The sequence below is a fragment of the Anolis carolinensis genome, chromosome 2 (genome assembly GCF_035594765.1).
Source record: "Anolis carolinensis isolate JA03-04 chromosome 2, rAnoCar3.1.pri, whole genome shotgun sequence".
Classification (NCBI taxonomy): Eukaryota; Metazoa; Chordata; class Lepidosauria; order Squamata; family Dactyloidae; genus Anolis; species Anolis carolinensis.
In genome coordinates, this window is record NC_085842.1 from 297,892,553 (window position 1) to 297,914,718 (window position 22,166).

The following is a 22,166-nucleotide window of genomic DNA, read 5'->3' on the forward strand; positions in this document are numbered from 1 at the left end:
AACAGGCTTCAGCCGCTTTATTGGTGCCAGTGATTCTTCGTTGATCTTCCGCTGCATGTGTGTTTATCTAAACCGCGCGCTCTGACAGTTAGTTACTCTCCAAAAGCACAACGGAAGAGCCATGTTTTCAAGTCTTTCTTGAAGGCTAGTAATGTGGGGGCTTGCCTAATCTCAATGGGCAGTGAGTTCCACAATCGGGGGGCCACAGCAGAGAAAAATGCGTTTACATGCCTCATAATATACACTTGCAGTAATCTCTGAACTCATCTTTTCTTTCTCTTGCCATGGATAGCAATGCAGCAGACAGTATGTGGCTTATTAATAAACTACAAATGGAACAAATCTGACATGAAGTGTAGCAAGGGATGTATTTACACTGTAGAATGAATGCAGTTTTGGCACCCCATGCCATGGAATGGTGCGCCTTTAGCCTTCCCTGCCAGAGTGCTGTGGCCTCACCACACTCCAGCTCCCTGGATTCCCTTGCACTTCAGGCAAGAGATCCAACTACAGTAGAGTCTCACTAATCCAAGGTAAACGGGCCGGCAGAAGCTTGGATAAGCGAATATCTTGGATTATAAGGACTGATCAAGGAAAAGCCTATTAAACATCAAATTAGGTTATGATTTTACAAATTAAGCACCAAAACTTCATGTTATACAACAAATTTGACAGAAAAAGTAGTTCAATACGCAGTAATGTTATGTTGTTATTACTGTATTTATGAATTTAGCACCAAAATATCACGATATATTGGAAACATTGACTACAAAAATGGCTTGGATTATCCAGAGGCTTGGATAAGCGAGGCTTGGATTAGTGAGATTCTACTGTACTTTTATAACACTGGGCTGTGCTGTTTTGGGAGAAGTTCAGCCAGGGAGGCGGAGCTTTCCAGAGGGGCGGAGAGAGGCTCTGGCATAGCTTTGGAGACGGCGGCGCATGCGCAACGCGAGGCCTCGCCTGCGAAGAGAGTCCCGGGCCCGCCAGTCCCGGCTGCTGCTGTTGCTGCTCCCATGAGCTGCGAGGTACCCATAGCTCTGCATTTCCCCCGGATGCACCCACCCTCCGCCGACAGCCCTGCCATGGCTCCGTACAACCCAGGGAGCTGTAGTTTGGCAGAGGAGACTAAAGGCCTTGCAGAAACTAAACTCCCATGGCTCCATAGCCTTGAGCGAAAGAAGGAGGGGAAAAGCGGGGTGGGTCGTTGTGAGCTCCTTTGGGAGGAGGATCACAGAAGCCTGCAGTATTGAAGGGCCCTAAAAGCATATTTACACGTTGCATGCTGGTTTCTATCACAACGGAATGAATGCAGTTTGACACCACTTTTAACCTCCAGGGCCCAGTGCTATGCATCATGGGAGTTGTAGTTTGGTGAGGCAAAGCCCATCTAGAGCAGGCCTGGGCAAACTTGGGCCCTCCAGGTGTTTTGGACTTCAACTCCCACAATTCCTAACAGCCTACCGGCTGTTAGGAATTGTGGGAGTTGAAGTCCAAAACACCTGGAGGGCCCAAGTTTGCCCAGGCCTGCTCCATAGCTACAAGTCCTTTAATTCCATAAATGCAGCCTAAGTGACCTTGAGTATCCAGTATCTGATCCCAGATTATCTGCTACTTTCAACTCTTTATTATGTGAACTCATATAATCCAGTTCGAATCCAGGTACTTTGGACCCTTGTGAACTTCCATATAATCTATTTCAAAGCAGATAATCTGGGATCAGAAACTGGATTATGTGGCAGCGTAAATGGGGCCTGAGTTGCACGCTCCCAGGGTGCAGCTGCACTGCAGAATTGATGCGGTTTGGCCCTCCGCTTTAGCTGCCATGACTCAATGCTACAGAAAGCTTGAGTTCTCTTGTATCACTACAACTCCCACGATTCCATAACACTGAGTTATGTCAGCTAATGTAAAGGTAAAGGTTTCCCCTGATGTTAAGTCCAGTCATGTCTGACTCTGGGGGTTGGTGCTCATCTCCATTTGTAAGCTGAAGAGCCGGCGTTGTCTGTAGACACCTCCAAGGTCATGTGGCTGGCATGACTGCATGGAGTGCCGTTACCTTCCCGCCGGAGCGGTACCTATTGATCTACTCACATTGGCATGTTTTCGAACTGCTAGGTTGGCAGAAGCTGGAGCAACAGTGGGTGCTCACTCCGCTCCCGGGATTTGAACCTGGGACCTTTCGGTCTGCAAGTTCAGCAGCTCAGCACTTTAACGCACTTTGCCACCGGGGTTCCTTAAGTCAGCTAAAGTGGGGGTTACATTGATTTAATCTCACAGTGTAGATGTACCCTAAGTAAAATGGCACTGGAACACCAGCACTTCGTCAAAACTGTGGAATGAGCACAATTTGTCACCACTTTAACTGCCATGGTCCAGTGCAATAGAAACACAGGAGACTACACAGAGAAGCCACTGAAATCCACAAGCATGTGGACAATTTCAACAGAAAGGAGAAAACCATGAAAAAGAACAAAATCTGGCTCTCAGTATTTTTTTTAAAAAAACTCTAAAATCAGGACAGTAAATAAAGAACAACATTCAAAAGACAGGGGAATTCCAAACAAGAAACAGTCAGGGCCAGCTGACACCTCCCAACAAAGGATTTCCCCAGGCAGGAAGCAGTCAGGCTTTGCAGCTGCAAAGCCATTAAATGCTAATCAATCTGGCCAGTTTGCAACATTCACACTTGCCTCAAACAGACAAGAGTTCTTTCTCCCACCCTGGACATTATTCCACAGATATATACTGTAAACCCCACTTGCCTAGTTTCCAACAGACCTCACAACCTCTGAGGATGCCTGCTATAGATGTGGGTGAAACGATAGGAGAGAGTGCTTCTGGAACATGGCCATACAGCCCAGAAAGCTCACAGCAACCATAGGAGTTATATTTTGGTGAAACCCTAGCACTTTTGGGCAGAGAAGTTTAAAGCCTTTATAAAACAACATCTCCCAGGACTGCATAGCGTTGAGCCATGGAAAAGTGTCAAACTGTATTCATTCTACAGTGTAGATACACTCCAATGGGTTTCAACTTGCACCATGTGCGCAGGGCTGGTTAAGCATTAAGCAAAACAAGCCTGTGTTTGAGGCTTGGAGGAAAGGAGGCACCACAGTAAGTTCTCTTGCTGATTTTCCATGGACCTTATGAAATAGCAAATGGTGCAGCTGAGTCAGGTTTCACAAAAAGCAGTTCCTGAATAAAAAAAACCCTTTGCTACTAGACAAAGGAGTAGAAAACTTTTCAAATATAAAGTAGAAGTATACAAAAAGAAGCATTATTTTCCACCTTACAGTTTTGTTTCATTTTGAAAAATAGGTTTTTATTTTATTTTACAGTTTTATATTATTATTGTTTATATTTTGAATTAGGTATATATGAGGCACCAAAATCTTTTAAGTGCTCAAGGCTTGTAAAGTTTGCCATCCACCTCTACCTGTTCTTCAAAATCATGGGTCCCATATATATTGCATTATACAATCAGTGTAGACCAGGCATGGACAAACTTAAGCCCTTCAGGTGCTTTGGACTTCAACTCCCACAATTCCTAACATTCGCTAGGCTGTTTGGAATTGTGGGAGTCGAAGTCCAAAACACTTGGAGGACCAATGTTTGCCCATGCCTGGTGCAGACTCATATAATGCAGTTTAAATGAACTGGACACCATTATCTGAATCTCTACAACTGACCATACAATGCAATTCCAAACTGTATTATATGGTAGTGTAGATGGGACTATATCCAGTGCTCAAACCACCATATCACACTGGATCTCTGAGGAACGCGAAGGCAAATGCCCTCTTAAAAGAACTTGCTAAGAAACCCCGTGATAAGGGGCAGTTTGAAACAACTCAAAGGCCCACAAGAACAGCAGCAACGATGTCGGATTTAAAGGCATTCTGTGTTCAGAAATGACCTGATTTTCTCCATCTCCATTGCTTTGACTTTTTTGGTAATATGATTGATTTAATGTGTTGTCAAAGGCTTTCATAGCCAGAATTACTGGGTTGCTGTGAGCTTTCCAGGCTGGATGGCCATGTTCCAGAAGCATTCTCTCCTGACATTGAAATCCACAAACATGTGGAAAATTTCAAGAGAATGGAGGAAACTATGAAAACGAACAAAATTTAGATATCAGTATTAAAAAAAAAACACTCTAAAATAAGGACAGTGAATAAAGAACAACACTCAAAAACGGGAATTAAAGACATGAAACAATCAGGGCCAGCTAACACCGCGTAACAAAGGATTCCCCCCAGGCAGGAAGCAGCCAAACATTGAAGCTGCAAGGCTATTCAGTGGTAAATAAAATCAACAAGGCTGAAAGGAAAAAAATTGAGCTGCAGGTTTTTGTTTTGTTTTGGGGTTTTTTTTTTTTTAAAAAAAGGAAATCAAAGATAAAGTCATCTTTATCCAAAATGGCACCTTCCAGATATGTTGAATTACTTGCAACATTCATACTTGCCTCAAACAGACAAAAGTTCTTTTTCACACCTTGGACATTCCACAGATATATAAACCCCACTTGCCTAGTCTCCAACAAACCTCACAACCTCTGAGGATGCCTGCCATAGATGTGGGCGAAATGTAAGGAGAGAATGCTTCTGGAACATGACCATAAAGCCTGGTAAACACAGCAACCCTGTGACTGATTTTTTTTGGAGGGAGTAAAGGAGAGGTTAAAGAAAGAGGTTAAAGTCTTCTATAGACTTTCAAAAGACTGCAGTGTGCTGATATGAAACACACACATCTGTTCAAAAGCAATAAATGATCATTCTGGAACATCAGCACTTTAATCAGAACAAAGTTGCAACTGTATTGATAAAAAATATCAAATTTGGGAAAGTATTTCACTGCTACGTTTTTATTTTTTTCTTCAAACTTAACATTTATAAGTATATACATTTAAAACAGCTACAATGTTAAAAGTATTTCTTTTAATTTCAGACCTGTTATTAGGCAATAAGCATCATGCCACATGACTTCAGAGGCATGGGCACTTCTATTAGAAAATTGGTTTCATGTGATATCTGACACAATTGAGCCCTGCCTATAGGAAGCTGATCTGAATTTGCTAGTTATCCTGGTAGATAGTTGCATTTACACTATAGAATTAATGCAGTTTGATAGCACTTTAATTATCACAGCTCAGTGCTATAGAACTATGGCAGTTGTAATTCTGCGAGGTCTTTAGCCTTCTCTGCTGAAGACTTTTGGTGACAACTTTTGAGCATGATTTTCTAACCAGTTATGGACCCATCTGATGATGTTTCTATCTGTTCCATATTTTAATCAGTTACTAATCAAAGTATTATGGGGAAGCTTATCAAATGCTCTGCTGAGATGCAGATAAATGATACCTGCACCCATAGCATCTAATAAACTAGTGACTCAACCACCATATGTATGTGGTTAGTTTGGTAGTATTTGTTCTTGACAAACCCAAGCTAGTCACTACTAATCACTGACTTGCTATGCACAGACTTGCGAACAGACTTCTGTATAATCTGTTCTAATATTTTTCCTGGTATTGAGGTCAGGCTGACTGTTCTGTAGTTTCCTGGATCTTCCCTTTTTTTGATGAAAGGAACAATGTTTGCTCGGCTCTGGCACTTCAAGATTTCTCAAAAATGATGGAAGTGGTTCTGCGAGTATGTCAGCATGTTCCTTCTATGTTCTGGGATGCAGTTCATCTGGCTTTCTTTGGAGGTCTGAACTCATTTAGGTGTCTTCTGACTAACTCCTTATCAATCTTGATTTGCAACTCAGATTCCTTGCCAAGGGCTCTGCTGATTTGTGAAAGTGCACCGTTATTTTCTTGGGCGGAAAAACTGAAGCAAATTGATATAGTTTACAATGGCAAAATAGTTTAAAACCATATTGAGCTAAATGGCTGCAATATATTTAAAAAACATGTATCTATGTTTGGCCACCAAAATAGAAATCTTAAGTAAAATGGAGGGTGGTGAAAGAAGAGTGCAGTCCTAGATGCATTTTGAAAGAAGCTTTCAAGTTTTCAAAATGTTTCTGTTTACTTAGGCAAAACTTGCCAGGCCTTATTGTTTTATTTCCTATGAGCATATTGTTAGTTTTGGTAAAAGGTTTGCTGAAACATGTTGAAAGCGTTTTTCTTTTTTATGGTGTAGGAACCCATCCCATATTAATTCTGCTGCTGGTGCCAGATTTTCTGTTAAAGACGTAATGGCCATGAACACATCTAATTTGTTAATTGATAATTGTACAGGCAGTCCCCGAGTTACAAACATTCAACTTACAAATGACTCATGGAGGGGACACAACAGAATGGAGGGGAGACAACAGTAAGTATGAGAAATCTATCTGTTGGAAGGGAAATTCACTCCTGAAAGAGTTATCATGAGGAAAAGCTGTCTCCACTGAAGGTTTATCGCCAAGCCTTGTTTCCACAAGCCAAATTTTTTAAAATCCAATTATCACAGGGACAGAAAGTGAGGTGAAATTTTCTGAACAGGGACACAGACAGCAAAACAAACACCACAGGGGTGCATTTGTATATATACACACACACACACAGCTGGAGTTAAAAATGTACCTCTTCCACCTTACAAACAAATTCAGCTTAAGACCAAACATACAGAACCTATTTTGTTTCTAACTTGGGGGCTGCCTGTATATTTGTCTTACTTGCAAATGCCAATATATATATTTTTCTGCTAAATATTGTTATTTATTTTTTATTTTATTAATTATTATTGTAATAAAACAACATCCCAGAACCCCAGGGAGGTTGATGTTGTTTCTGCTTTTGTAGTAGTATAACTTTAAATAGTAGTCAAGTAGTTCAACACATCTGGAAGGTGCCATTTTGCATAAAGCTGACTTTATCTTTGATTTCCTTTTTTTTAAAAAAAAACAAACAAAACAACCTGCAGCTCAATCTTTTCCTTTCAGCCTTGTTGATTTTATGGTCTTCTGTGAAACAGAATGGGACTTACTTCTGAGTAAACATGTATATAGTTGAGTGTATCTACCTTTACTGTCTAGGAGCCCATCCAGACAGGCCCCAAAATGCGGGGCCTATCAGGCTTTTACCGGAGGTGTCCAAACGAATTACTTTGGGACAAAGCAGGTAATTAAGACGTGGGTCTTCCTGAAAGGCCAGGTCTAATGGGGCATGGGAGCTGTGGGAACTGACTACCGGGTAGTCCCAGGGGTCAGTCCCCACAGCCCTCTCAGTTTTTCAGGCTCCATGAACCCGGAGAAGCAAGAGGGCACTCCTCAACCCCCTTCCCAAAGCCTTAAAAGTAAAAAAAAAAAACAAAACTTACCAGGCCGCTATTATGCTACTATGGCATGCCCTTTGGCATGAGCATAATGGCAGCCCATTATGTTTGTTTTTTGTTTTGTTTTTTACTTATAAGGCTTTTTGGAGGAGGTTTGGGGTGACCAGGTGCCCTCCCAGTTATTACCACCCCCAGAAAAGCCTGGGATTTTCAAGGGCACGAGGACAAAAACCCATGCCAAAGTGGATTTTTTAAATATGCTTCATCATGGGTTTTTCCCCAGTGTGGAAGCGCCCTAGGTATCTGCTTGAGTCACCCATTTCTCATTCGGAAATAAACGTTATAGCCTAGCTGAAAAGGCTTTTGATATTTGAGCTGGTGTTTGTAAAAAAAACAAAAACCCTAATTTATTACATATTAAAAAAACCCTAATTTATTACATAGAAAACCAACATTTTTCTTTGTGAATTTAATTCTGACATACGTTATACAATTAATTTCAATATAGTTTTAACTGGCTTTTTAAAAAACAGGTGGAAGTGTTGTACTTCGCAAGAAGTGCTGAGCTGGCTGGTGTCCGCACCGAAACTATTTCAGTGCCTCAACACGTAACATCGCTGCAGCTGTGGGAAGAAATTGTGAAGAAGCATCCAAGGTACTTTGACTTGGGATTGCAGCCTTAATATAATGCTTGTTGTTTACCATGAAGTTGCTTCCAATTAAAGGGAACCCAGTCACAGCAAGATTTCTAAACGAAATTTGTCATTGATTTCCTCTTATGCAGAGAGTGTGACTCAGGTCACTCAGTGCATTTTCCTGGCTGAACAGAGATGTAAACTTTGGCTTCCCAAAGTCCTAGTCCAACTCTTCATCCCATGCTTGGCTCTTAGAGTCACTTATTAGTGTCAAGGCATACAAAGTGTTGCTTGTGCATCATCTGAGGCACCTCAAACCTTTTTGTGACCTCCAGAATCCTCTCACCATTGCCAAAGTCTCTTTCCTCTCCCCATCAATCTAGGTAGCCTTTTCCTTTTCTAGCAACACCAAAGGAACTGTATTAGTTACCAGCAGAAAAGTAGTGACCCCATGTGCTGTGGCAGTGGTTTGAGACTCTCCCTCCCCTTTTAACCCTATGTTCATAAGTTTATGTGTGTGTCTGGACATCCCCAATGTTGTAGAGTCTATCCCTTCTTATTTTAATGGAGGAATGGGAGATGTATGGTCCTCTGGCTGCCTAAATGCCACCTCACATCAACCTTGTTTTGTGACTCTCAAGTCCTGCAAGAAATCCTCCAAAGCCCTTGATAGCTGGATCTTTTTTAAACTGATCATTTTGGGGCTGGAATGTGTTAAAATTGTCTACTTTTAGAGTTCCCAAGAGATTAGCTCAATTTCATCTCTTTTGTGAAAAATTACTCTTCTACAAAACTAAGTAACTAAGTAGCTAGGTCCCTGTATTTCCTTGGAGGCCACAAGCCTCTTAGTAGACATATAACACTTTTCCATTTCTAAACCTGTAGATGTATGTGTGGTATTGGGCAGCAGATTATGTAGTTCCAAGTAGAGTTGTCCCTCCATATCAATAGGTTCTGTGTTGATGAATTCAACCAAACATGGCTCAAAATATTTTTAAAATTCCCAAAAACCATCCTTGATTTTGCGATGCATGTCAATGTCTAAGCATACCCTGCTGTAGCATTTCAAAGATCCTCAGGCTGTCTCCGACATTCATTTGAATTATTCACCATTTTATATAAGAGATGTCATTGTGTATAATGGGACCTGAGTATCCCTGGATTTTGATATTCATCTGGGTTGGAGATTCCTGGAGCTAAATCCCTTTGAGATAGCTTGTTCAGTGTCTCCTTGCTTCAGCTGGATGGTAAAAGATGAGTTCATAGTATGTTTGTAAAGAGGCATAATTAAATGACACTTTCCTTATTGTTTGTTGTTTGCTGTCAAATCAGCATTGACTTATGTGAATGAGAGATCTCCCAGAACACATGTGTTTGAAAGTCCTGTTCAGGTCTTCTAGGTGCATTGATGTGGCTTCCTTTATTGAATCAAAATATTTGTACTTCCACTTTTCTTATTGCCTCCCACTTGACTGAAATTATTGTCTTCTCTAGGGAGCCATGGCATCTCATGATATAACAAAAACAAAACAAAACACAAAACCCAATATCCTCAGTCCCTTTAGCTTCTAGTAATTTTTATTAATCTGTATCCCAATGCTATTCCTTTAGACTTGCTGCTATACAGGACCAAGTGGTTTTTGCTGTCCGGCAAGAGTATGTGCTTCTTGGAGATCAGCTACTAGACCTTCGCTCTGGGGACGAAGTTGCCATTATTCCTCCTATTAGTGGAGGTTAGATCTTGAAAAGGCATCCTCAGGTACATGATGGTGTTTTCTGAAATATTAATTGTGTTGACATGTATATAATCATAGTAGGTACAGGTTTTACCCCGAAGGTGCCACCTACGAAGCTAAGCAGGATCAGTCCTGGTTAGTACTTGGATAGAAAACAGATAACAACAGTGCTGTAGGCTATGCAGGTTTAGCATCCCTTATCTGGAATCCCCAAATCCACATGAGGGACCGAGATACCTTTGCTTTCTGGTGATTCAATGTATACAGACTTTGTGTTATGCACAACATTATTAAAAATATAGTGTGCAAAATTATCTTGAAGCTATGTATATCAGATGTATATGAAACATCAATGAATATTGTATTTAGACTGATGATGATGATGATGATGATGATGATGATGATGATGATAATAATAATAATAATAATGAATAATATTGAATAATAATAATCTTCACATGACGTGGATTGACTACAAAAAGGCTTTTGACTCACTCCCACACAGCTGGATCATCAAGTGCCTGGATGCCATCGGGATTTGTAAAAATGTTGGTACCTTTATTGAAAACATGATGGAGCACTGGAAAACTGAACTGTTCATTGGAAATGAAAGCTATGGACTTGTCAACATCAGAAGAGGAATTTTCCAGGGAGATTCATTGTCCCCTCTGCTTTTCATTATTGCCATAATCTCTCTGTCAACAATCTTACAAAAAACAAATCTCGGCTATCAAACATCTATGAAATCTCATAAAATTTCACATCTGATGTACGTTGATGACCTGAAGCTGTATGGGAAAACGGAAACTGAAATCCAGTCTCTGACCAACACTGTCCGAATTTTTAGTATTGATATCAGCATGGAGTTTGGTTTGGACAAATGTTCGACAGTGGCATTGAAGAAGGGAAAAAACATTGAAAGTGAGGGCATAAATATGCCTAATGGCCAAACAATAAAGTGTCACCAGCCAGAGGACTATAAATATCTGGGCATATTACAGCTGGACAACATCAAGCATGAACATGTGAAGACTGTGGTCAGTAAAGATTACACACAAAGGGTCAGAAAAATTCTCAAAAGCAAGCTGAATGGAGGCAACACCATCAAGGCCATAAACACCTGGGCCATACCTGCCATAAGATATACTGCTGGCATTATAAATTGGACACAGGCGGAACTGGACAATTTGGACAGAAAAACAAGAAAACTCATGACCATTCATCATTCACTTCACCCTCGCAGTGATGTTGACCGGAAATATCTGCCTAGAAGATCAGGGGGCAGAGGACTCTTACAAGTAAAACAAGCAGTCAAAGAAGAAGAACATGCCCTGGCAGAATATGTAAAGCAAAGTGAAGAACCTGCTTTGATTGAAGTCAAAAATCAGAAACTCCTCAAAGCACAGCAGACAAAAAACCAGTACAAGAAAACCGCACTACAAACTGGAACTGACAGCTGGCACAACAAAACATTGCATGGAAAGTTCCTTGACAAAATTGAAGGAAAAGCTGATAAGGAGAAGACCTGGCTATGGCTCACGAATGGGACACCGAAGAAGGAGACAGAAGGCCTGATCCTTGCAGCCCAGGAGCAAGCCATCAAGACAAATGCAATTAAGGCCAAGATAAGACCAAAAATCAGCTGATGACACAAAATGCAGACTGTGCAAGGAAACCGACGAAACCATTGATCATATCCTCAGCTGCTGTAAGAAAATCGCACAGACTGACTACAAACAGAGGCACAACTATGTGGCCCAAATGATTCATTGGAACTTATGCCTCAAATACCACCTCCCAGCAGTAAAGAACTGGTGGGATCACAAACCTGCAAAAGTATTGGAAAATGAGCACGCAAAGATACTGTGGGACTTCCGAATCCAGACTGACAAAGTTCTGGAACACAACACACCAGACATCACAGTTGTGGAAAAGAAAAAGGTTTGGATCATTGATGTTGCCATCCCAGGTGACAGTTGCATTGACGAAAAACAACAGGAAAAACTCGGCCGCTATCCAGGACCTCAAGATTGAACTTCAAAGACTCTGGCAGAAACCAGTGCAGGTGGTCCCGGTGGTGATGGGCACATTGGGTGCCGTGCCAAAAGATCTCAGCTGGCATTTGGAAACAATAGACATTGACAAAATTACGATCTACCAACTGCAAAAGGCCACCCTACTGGGATCTGCACGCATTATCCGAAAATACATCACACAGTCCTAAACGCTTGGGAAGTGTTCGAGTTGTGATTTTATGATACGAAATCCAGCATGTCTATCTTGTTTGCTGTGTCATAATAAAATAATAATAATGACAATAATAATAATGAAGTCTTCTGAACGGAGGCACAGACAGTTGGGCACAATGTGGCTAGGAACAAGGGGTGAGGGAACCACTTTCTAGGGGCTGTCAACATGCTTCCTTGTCCTTCCTCCCAAGTCAAGGTGAAGGGCGAGGGAGACTGCAAACAGGTTCCTTCTTCCTTCACCACCAGCCATGACTCGGATGAAGAGCAAGAGAGACTGGCTGAAAGCTCCTCATCGTTCCTCCCTAGCCAAGGCTGGAGGCAAGGGGTGAATGAGCCTGTTGCTAGCCTCCCTTGCTCATCGCCAGGAGCCTTGGCTAGGAAAGAAAGGCAAGGAAGCACTGCCTCTCACCAGGGGCTGGCTGCTCTGTCCTTACCTCCCAGTCATTGGAATATGACATGGCATGTCTTGTCAAACAGATTTGAACATTTTCTCAAAATGTATGCCATATTCATGGAATGAATGTTGTGTTGGTGGTATATGGTTGATTGATCATATACTGTTTAATCCCCTTTCAATCATCTTGAAAACAATCACATTAAGTGTAATAATAATTATATTGTTTCTTGTTTCTAGAGACATCATGAATGAAAATGGGGACGAGCCCAAGGACATAATTAAACTGAAGTGTGAGAAGCTCTCAGCAGATGAAATATCAGCACTGGTGATTTCTCCTTGTTGCGGGGCTGTGTCTTTATTTATAGGTAGAGTTGATTCATATAGCTTGAATCTCTCTGTATAAGAAAAAAACCGAATGAACATTAAAATTGTCCCATAGAAATGTAAACAGTGGCAGACAGAAAGATGTTGAGGTGAATAGATGGAGTGGTACAAGGGAGAAGCATTTATTACAGTTGCCCTTTTCTAAATCACAAAGATTAGAATCGATGCTTTAAAACTAAAGGTGGGTTGGTTCTGTGATCACGCATGTCACAATTGCAGTTATTGCCTAAAAGTCATGGGGCCAAATTAGGAGTCCCATGGTCCACATGTGGTCCAAGGACAAGTTCTGTGGTTCCCATTATCACCCCACTTCCCTTGCAAGAATTATATTCTCGTGTTTTGGAGGTTTTTAAACAGATGATGAATGGCCATCTTTCAAAAGTACAGGGTGCAGAGCATTAGACTGAATGGCCCAAGTGGCCAGATCCAATTCCTGTGGTCTCTAGAAGCCTCCAAGGCCACAGTTCTGTTAATTAGGCACCTTCTTCACCCCCTTTTGAGTAAATAATATAAATATTTTAAAGACTGAGCATTTAAGGAAGGGGTAGTGTGACCCAAAGCAAGTCTAGAGTATATAATGGAAATGTTCCTCAGACTCTTGGGGGTTTGACACTGGTCAAACATGCAAATTGAACATGTTCTTCCATTTCAGGCACCACCAGAAACCATTTCGAAGGGAGAAAAGTGATACAGTTAGATTATGAAGCATATGCACCCATGGCAGAAGCAGAACTAAAGAAAATATGTGCAGATATTAGGTTGAAATGGCCATCGGTGAAACATATAGCAATACATCATAGACTGGGGTATGTGTGGCCAATATTCTATTTTCTTTTTGAACAGAGTGATTGCAGATTTCGACTTTAAAAAAACAAACAAACAAACGAGATAGCTGCCTTTGCTGGGATGAAGGAATGCAGAAAACTATACTAGCAGTTTGTTAGCAGCTTGTTACATTATCCTTGTATTGTCCACTCTGACTGGCAGCAACTGTCCAGGGACTTAGGCAAAGATCTTTCCTAGGGTTTCGGAAGTCACTTTTTTGGATGACAACTCCCAGAATGTCCCGGGTGGCATTTCCAGTAGGTTGTTTTCCAAGTTCCTGGCCTCCTTCCCATCTTTGCCCACGGGAAATCCTTCTCCCGTATAATCCACTGAGGTCTTCTGGAAGGCATCTACTCCAGTAAGCTAAAACCTGACTGGCAACTGTCACCCAGAGGACCTTTTCATCGGCCGCCCCAAGAATGACCTGCCAGAAGAATTCCGACAGCTAAATCAGCTGTCAGAATTCAAGACACACTTCTGGGAAGTCTACTCGATCCATTTAAAACTGCATTTCTTGGTATTGGTGTCAGTCTTTCTTGTGTGTATATTGATATATGCTTTTTAGTGGTGTTGGATTATCTGTTTAAACCATGTCTTAGCCTACCTCGAGCCACAAGGAGAGGCAAGTAACAAATAATAATAGTTGTTGTTATTATTATTATTATTATTATTATTATTATTATTATTATTATTAATTCATTCATTCATTCTGTGTGAGCGTGTGCCTTCAAATTACTATTGACCTCTGGTGACACCATGAATTTCATAGGGTCTTGGAGGCAGTTTTGCCAATTCCTTCCCCTGATATATAGCCTACTGCACCTGGTATTCATTGATTGTCTCCTTCTAAGTCCTAATGGAAGGGTGACCTGCTTAGCTTCCAAAGTCAAAGAGGATCTCGTGTTTTTCAGGTATTTTACCCCTGCTACTAAACTCTTTATTAAATTGGATATTTTGGGAGTTAAATACAGCATTGTCTTCATACAAAGATAAATAAAAGGATCAAACTAAATGATCTTTTTTTTTTTTTGGAGAAGCATTCCCCCCAAGAGGCAAAAAGGCCTGTGTCTCATGTGATTTTGTTCACTTGCTTACTTTGCACTTAATGTACTTTTGGTTTTTTTGACTGCATATTAGAAGATAAACATGGGCATATTGTAGATATGTAATTACTACTTGTCTGAGAAAGTCCCATTTGAGGCCGGGGCCGGGGATAGACTAAGTGTAGTGATTCCAGTCTCTTTGATATCTAGGTTTAACTGGAGATGAGAAATAGAATTGGCACATCATTACAATTTTTAATGTGAGATACCATTGGAGAATTAAGGAAGGAGGTAACGTTTTGAAAGGTTCTGTTGTGTAAGAGAATGGGTGGATATTGTGAGGGGCTCTGAACACTGAACTGAACACATAAGTGAGGACTAGCTTGCTGTTTGAAGGACTTGCATGAAGAAGCTGTGCAGGCTGCCAAGCTGAGATGAAGGGTTTAACCCCCAAGGAATGGAATATGAGGGGGGCAGGGGAGGCTGCTGATTCCACAGTTTGATACAAGTTTTGCTCATTACATTCGATGCTTGGGTGGAGTAATTAAGCTGGAGTTCTCAGAAGATCTAAGCAATATCCATCTCTTGGCTTAATGTGTAGCAGCTTGCTCAGAGCTCTTAATTAAGGGTTTATATTGTCTGTTTTGATAAGGCCAATTGGCTGATCAATAAAAATGATTCGTTTCTTAACTAAGGAGTGCAATAAGCATCGAATTCAGTAAAATACAACCCTATATAAATGAAAGCAGTAGCTGGTAGCTTCAATATCAGTGGGATAGATAATTTACTCAATTTTCACTGAGTTATTCAAGGTCCTGAATCTGTTTTGAGGATAGTGTATATATAGTGCCTTGCTTTGAAGTTCAGACTAAAACCTAGAGTGTATTTAATGTTCCATGGACATAGATGTCACAAACAACTGCTACTTAGTTATTTGGAGGCCCGTTTTCTGTACTAGCTGTGTTGTCAAATTCTGAACTGGGGACACCGATTGTCCAGGTCTGATCTTATTATTGTCCAATCAAGTTGTTGATGTTCTTGTTGTTGCACGTAATCTCTGTCTCTAGTTTCTCTTAATTTGTTTTGCTGTTGAATTGTACTTTTGCAAAGAATAACAGGGAGACATGCAGCTTCAATATAATTTAACATTCGCAGAACGTGACCTCTCTGCCTTTGTATGTCTGTGGAGTGGTTAGCTAAAAGGACATTTATTTTTGTCTCAAGATTAAGCTAATATGGATAAAAGCAGCAACCTAATGCCACTTTCCCACTTTTCTCTGCAGTTCAGTCCCCATTAGCGAAGCAAGTGTGATGGTAGCAATCTCTTCCCCTCACAGAACAGAATCTCTTGAGGCCGTCCAGTATTGTATCAATACTTTGAAAGCAACTGTGCCTATCTGGAAAAAGGTACGTGTGTCTCGGTCTGCTTGTTTTCAAACAAAAGGACAGTCAGTGATGTTTGTACCAGGTCAGTTTTCCAGGGCAATTTGGAGAAGAGGCAAATGTTTCTTGGAGCAATGCTAGGAGTTTAATCCACAAATTCAGCAGACACATGTTCAATAGAGCTGTGTATAAATAGACACATGTGTTTGCCACATGTTTCAGTACTATCTAAAAACACCAATAAATTGACCAGAATCCTGATATAGCTTAATACAGATACAATGCTGTTAATCAGGTGTAAATGATTTGCAATGCATAATTATTTTGAATTTTTAAAATTGTTTTTACTGATTTTATTGGTCTTGGTTTGACTTGTTGAATTGTTTGATTCACTTCAGTCTGTTTCAATATTTTTTACTGTTATATAGTGTTTAAACTGATCACACTTACTGCATGTTGTCCTGAGATCATGTGACACAGGGCTTCTTCAACATTTTCCACTCGTGATAAATTTTCCACCTAAAAAACTGTTACATGAACCTGGGTATCTAGACATATAAAATAGTTTAAAAATCAAACATTTACTCGAAATAAATTAGCATTTGAAAGGATTGCTAAAAAGGAGGATTTTCCTCATGCACCAATTATTGTCACACAGCAATTATTCATCAAGCTACTTCACTGGATGTTTTTGCTTTAAAGAAATCTCATGTGTTAAAAAAAATCTACATGTAGAGTAGCTAATATGTGGCTCTTTTAAAGTCACCTTTGCCCTGGTTTGACTATCAAACTGTGCCTCTAAAATCTTTGACATTCCTTCAGCTGCTGGTAGAACTGGTGCAAAAATGATGATGGTCCTGCTGCAAAAGAAAACCACAAACAAAGAAAAAACTTAGACCTTTGGATTTCTCTTCCTTTCCAGAAGTAAGGGAAAGGGCCACTCTGCTTTGCTGACTGAAGAAACAGATCTTCCACCACTGTGGCAGTGAGAAAAAACAGCACTAGCTTTATTAATTTGGGCAATAATTCTTGATACTTCTGCTGGGAGAGTCTTCAGTGTGGCCCCAGCCTCTGTCCACAGTCACATTTGCAGCATTCTCAAAATCCATGCTATAATATGGGACCCTGCTGAATGAGTAGAAGGGAAAGAGGAAAGATCCCTAAAATGTCCCTACCGATATTTCTTATGATTACAACTCTTCCATTCCCAGAAAACATTGTATGTCTCACTACTTTTGTGTAAGTACTCCAGTAATACTGATCCATTACACTTTTTGATTGCAGGAGGTATATGAAGATGACTCCTCCTGGAAGGAAAACAAGGAGTGTTTTTGGATGAAAATGGAAAAATGAAACTGCCAAAAGCTCATTGTAATTGCCTGCTGTTTCAAAACAATGTGGACAAGATCTCAATTTGAGCCACGCTTCCACTTTATTTGACTAACATGAAGCATTTCTACAATGTACTTATATTTTTCTCTTTTCTCTATGCTCTAATGAGCCTTGAGCCTTAATGCTGGAATTTTTGAAAAGCTGTACAGCCTGCATCTGTGGAAATTTGTCATCACCTATGAAATCTTTTGTATTTTCACAGTAATTGAAATTTTGGACTGGTTATTCTATCAGGTCAAATAATCTTTTGTAATTCAACGCACAGTACACTTTTCATCATGCAATAGTTAGCTACATTCAAACATCACAATAGGCCATGGCCTAATGCTGGTTTCCCTAAGACCTGAGCATTTGGTTTCTGTCATGGCCAGGAGCAGTGGTTCTACCTTCTGACTTACCCCTGATTTTCACTATGGTGTTTCAACAAGCCAGCTTCAGCATTCCATAGATGAAGTTGGCTTGGATTAAATGAATTTAGTTAGGAATAGACGCTGTATGTGGCATTTGGGTGACAAGTGCTGATCAATAAAAAAATGGATGCAAAACTTTCACAATTCCTCTTTGCTTTGGGAAGAGGGCTAGGCTTGTTCCCATCAAGTGTAAGTGTAACCGTATGTCTATACAAGCATGTCTGTGTGAATGGACACATAATGTCAATAGCATATCAGTATTCTTACATTCTTGAAATTTCAGGGTGCTATAAAGTCCACTAGCCAAAGTCCTGTGTGTGAGTGTTTGGGATTGATTATGTTTTATTTGGGGGTTTATTTGGTCAAGTGTTGTGATTCGAGTATGCATTTGTGTAAATTTACATTTGTGGACAGGACCAGAATCTCTCAGCCAGTATGTGCTGGGAAAGATATGTCGTGGTGATGACTCTCTTAATATATTTTTCTCCCTGTGGAAATCATGCTCCAAAAAGTACTAGTGAGCTATCATAAACATGAATGTAGCACATGAAGAGGATTAATCTTTTTTACTCCTCATGGTGTCTGTGGAATGCACACATAATGGTAATTCCCTGCACGTGTGCAGCCTGTTCGGAACTTTAAACAGCTGAGTCTAGTTTGGCTACAGCCCCACCCATCTCCCCCTGAAGGTATATAGCCTCAGGTGGGGATGTAGCCCACGTTCCTTTTTTTGCCGCCGCAGCAGCGTTGAGGAACTTAGTTTAGTTTGGCTTCTAACTTAGACATTGTGGCTCAGGCCCAGCTAGCCGCTATGGCTCTTAGATTTAAAAAGTGTTCAGGGTGCGCAGGGAATCTCCCGGACTCAGATGGCCATGAGAAGTGCCTTCTTTGTCTGGGAGAGACACACTCCACGAAGACCTGCGGGGTATGCCGGGCGTTTACACCCCAGGCCCGGAAAAACAGAGAGGCTCGGTTGAAGGCGCTCTTATATGAGCGCGCGCTATTCCCGGCGCAGCCAGAGAAGCAGCAGCTGCCTTCAGCCTCCCAACCCGTCTCCCAGCCAGGCCAGGCGCTCACCTCTCCACGAGCTTCCTCCTCCAAGCGGCCACGCTCTCCATCCCCGCAGCGACCGCATTCTCCCCAGGCCTCGGGGGAGGGACGTGGCCGCAAAAAGAAGAAAAGACGCAGGGACGCTGAGAGCTCAGCGTCAGCGACCATGCGGCCGGCGCCAGAGGGAGGAACGTCCGGGTCTTCACAGGCCCCGCCCACCCCGGCGCAGAGGCCGCGTGAGGCCGGCTGGGCCACGCCAGGGACTTCTGGCCTTCAGGCGGGTGCGGCCCCCCTCCCCGAAGCGGAGGCGGGCCCCCGGGATGGAACTCAGGCCGCGGAACCGGGGCCCCGGATTCAGTGGCACTCTGCCGCCGCCGCGGGATCGCAAGCCTGGGGTGAGCAGCAGCTATCCCCCTTTCGGAAAGGCCCGGGCGCGGCCCACGTGGCGTGTAGGCCATCGCCTCCGCCTTCCCTGTTCCACTCAAGGAGCCCGTCCCAAGCCGGGCTCCCACGGTCTGCTTCCTCCCCGGGGCGCAGGACAGACTCTGGCAGCCTGGTAACATGGCACGGCGACTCCCTGTACCGGGGCTACTCGGGCCGTGAAGATTTTGTACACCGCTCACCGGGAGGCCGTGCCTATGTCTTTGGGCCTGTCCTCGTTCCAGAGGACCATACTGCCCAGCCGCCGGTTCTATCCCTTCAGGGCGACTCGGCACCGCTGCAAGCCCCCCGTGCCGAGGCAAGCATGGATGCTGCACTCTTGGACTATATGTCTGCTTCTGGATCTCATACGTCCCACTCTCTAAGGGAGCACGATGAGGGGGCACAGGTGGAAACGCCTGTAACGGCGGATGCGGCTTCTCTTGCAGCCTTGCTGTCACGTCTTACAAAGGCCCTGAAAGTCCCGGTCGCCCCTCCCCAAAAGCCTGTGGAAGATTTTTTGTTCCCTTCTGACCAACAGCAGCAGGCCCCACTCCCAGCCACGGTGCTGCCGGCCATTCCGTATATTCTACAACTTACCAAAACCCCGGAGGTGGCACCCCCATCCGTAGCCCCGGTATCCAGAAGGAATGAGCTGCTTTACAAGGTTGATTTGACATCAGCTCCCTGGATTGCCAAACCGCCGCAACCCAACACCATTGTGGCGGATATGACTCGGGGAAGAGGGTCTAGATCTCAAACTTCACCCGCAGACAAGGAGGGAAAGAAGCTGGAGGGCCTTGGTAGGAAGGTTCACGCCGGCGCGGCCTTCGTTACGCGCCTGGCTCATTACGGCGCATATATGTCAGCATACCAAGAATACCTATGGAAGCGTATGGGTACCTATGTGGCTTCTCTCCCTCAGGAGCATCAAGCCTATGCTTCAGCGATACATCAGGAAGCCCTGCTATTGTCTAGAGCGGAGAAGGACATGGCTAAACATACAGCAGACACTGCCGGCCGGATGTTTGCCACCTCTACTTCAATCCGACGCCATGCTTGGCTACGTGCGTCAACCTTGTCGGAAGAGGGCAGAGCTCTTGCGGAAAATCTTCCCGCGCATGACACCGGTCTTTTCAATCCGGAGACGGACGAGAAGTTGAAGCATAAGCAGGAAGTCCGGCAGGCAGCTAACAAATATGGCTACACCACCCAGAGTTACCAAGGCCGCAGTAGGTGGCCGCCCTCGAGCACCTACACTCGTAGGCCCTACAATGTCGGCACCAGGCCCTTTCCGCAGGCGGCGCCGCCTCAAACAACCCGTCAGCCTCCGCAGTCCCGGCCTCGGCAGCAGGGTAGGGGCCGTTTTCAGTCCCAGTCTAGACGCCGCGTTTAGCGCCACCCGGTCGCCCTTTCAGGCACCCGCCCCACATTTGGTGACGGGCTCTCCCCCGCACGTTGGTGATTATTCATTTCTCTTTTCATTTCCGTCTTCCCTTACTGACCTTGCGACGCTGGAAAAGCGTCAGGCCCTGCCAGGGGTGCATTTTAAGTTTGGGTCACGCCTGCAAAAGTTTTTCTCGGCGTGGGCCGCCATTACCACGGATAGGTGGGTTCTAGATGTAGTCCGTAATGGCTACTCAATTGATTTCCATACACGGCCCGTTGTAGGCCGCCTTAGAGCCACCCTGCCATCGGAAGTTTTATGGCAGGAGGTGCGCACTTTGTTAGATAAAGGGGCGATTATCCCCTTGCACCCAAGTTCTTTTTCCAGGGCATTTTTCTCTAAGTACTTTTTAGTTTCAAAGAAGGGCGGAGGTCAGCGCCCCATTCTGGACCTCAGAGCCCTCAACAGTTATATTTGGGCACCCACCTTTCGGATGGTCACACTTGCGACCATTCTCCCTCTCCTCCCGGAGGGGGCGTGGTTCGCGACGATTGACCTCCGGGACGCTTATTTTCACATCGCGATAGCTTCGCGAATCATCGTTTTTTATCTTTTATGATTGGCAGTACCGCATTTTCTTTCCGCGTCCTCCCCTTTGGGATCTCCACGGCTCCCCGGGTATTCACAAAGGTGATGGCGGCGGTGGCGGCGCACCTGAGGACCCAGGCGGTCACGGTGTTCCCGTACATCGATGACTGGCTGCTGGTCGCGGGGTCCCGCCACCGCCTCCTACGCGATATTAGTTTCACTCTTTCACTCCTCCAGAACCTGGGGCTGGTGGTGAATCACACAAAATCCAACCTCCAGCCGTCGCAGAGAACCAAATTCATCGGGGCTCTCCTCGACTCGACCTCCCGGAGAGCATACTTACCAGAGGAGCGCTTTCTCGCACTTCGCTCATCACTGTTGCGGATAAGACACCAGCCCTTGGTGCGGGCAGACCACATCCAGTCCGCGCTGGGCTATATGGCATCAACAACGGCGGTCACCCCGTTGGCCCGCCTTCGGATGCGGCCCCTTCAGTCTTGGTTCCTTCGAAGCTTCAAGCCACTGCGAGACGGACCCTCCACTCTGCTCACTCCGCCTCCGCACGTCCGCCACTCCCTGCTCTGGTGGCTGTCCAGGACAAACGCCTGCAAGGGCATGCCCTTCCGTGTTCGGGACCCATCCCGTACCATCACGACAAACGCCTCCCCCCTCGGGTGGGGCGCCCATATCGGACGCCTCGCTGTGCGCGGCCAGTGGACACCAGCCGAGCGCAGACGACACATCAATCTCCTAGAACTCCTTGCTCTATACAAGGCCCTACAGGCCTTTCAGGATGTCCTGCGGGGGCATGCAGTACAAGTTTGTACGGACAACACCAGAGTGGTCTGGTATGTGAACAAACAGGGGGGCACGAGGTCCCGTGCCCTACTGGCTCTCACCATGACAATCTGGGATTGGTGCGTGGAGAACGCCATCCTGCTGTCGGCAGTACACCTGCCAGGACACTCCAACACCTTGGCCGATCACCTCAGCAGGACCACG

At 43.8% G+C, this 22,166-nt stretch overlaps 1 protein-coding gene across 3 annotated transcripts; it reads left to right on the plus strand.

The window, feature by feature from the left end:
* Positions 1-880: 880 nt before the first annotated feature.
* Positions 881-17,854, plus strand: mocs2 (molybdenum cofactor synthesis 2). 3 transcript variants are annotated; one of them, XR_010003598.1, is made up of 5 exons: positions 881-1,028; positions 7,799-7,920; positions 9,512-9,659; positions 12,520-12,647; positions 15,818-15,941. XR_010003598.1 is itself a non-coding variant. In XM_062972417.1 (5 exons), exons 2-5 carry the CDS (start codon positions 12,527-12,529, stop codon positions 17,268-17,270), a joined length of 468 nt encoding a protein of 155 aa, XP_062828487.1. In that variant the 5' UTR covers positions 9,522-9,659; positions 12,520-12,526; the 3' UTR covers positions 17,271-17,854. The 3 variants fall into 3 exon arrangements, 1 of the variants encoding a protein (XP_062828487.1); XR_010003599.1 differs by lacking the exon at positions 15,818-15,941 and adding an exon at positions 13,319-13,457 and having other exon boundaries at positions 12,520-12,607; XM_062972417.1 differs by lacking the exons at positions 881-1,028; positions 7,799-7,920 and adding exons at positions 13,319-13,472; positions 17,202-17,854 and having other exon boundaries at positions 9,522-9,659.
* Positions 17,855-22,166: the final 4,312 nt, after the last annotated feature.

What these genes read in the sequence shown, in the direction of transcription:
- mocs2 (XM_062972417.1), top strand. Translation starts at nt 12,527, where the DNA reads ATGAATGAAAATGGGGACGAGCCCAAGGACATAATTAAACTGAAGTGT. An exon ending in GCAATACATCATAGACTGGG is followed by an intron (nt 13,473 to 15,817) that starts GTATGTGTGGCC and finishes TTTTCTCTGCAG; the next exon opens with TTCAGTCCCCATTAGCGAAG. An exon ending in CTGTGCCTATCTGGAAAAAG is followed by an intron (nt 15,942 to 17,201) that starts GTACGTGTGTCT and finishes TTTTGATTGCAG; the next exon opens with GAGGTATATGAAGATGACTC.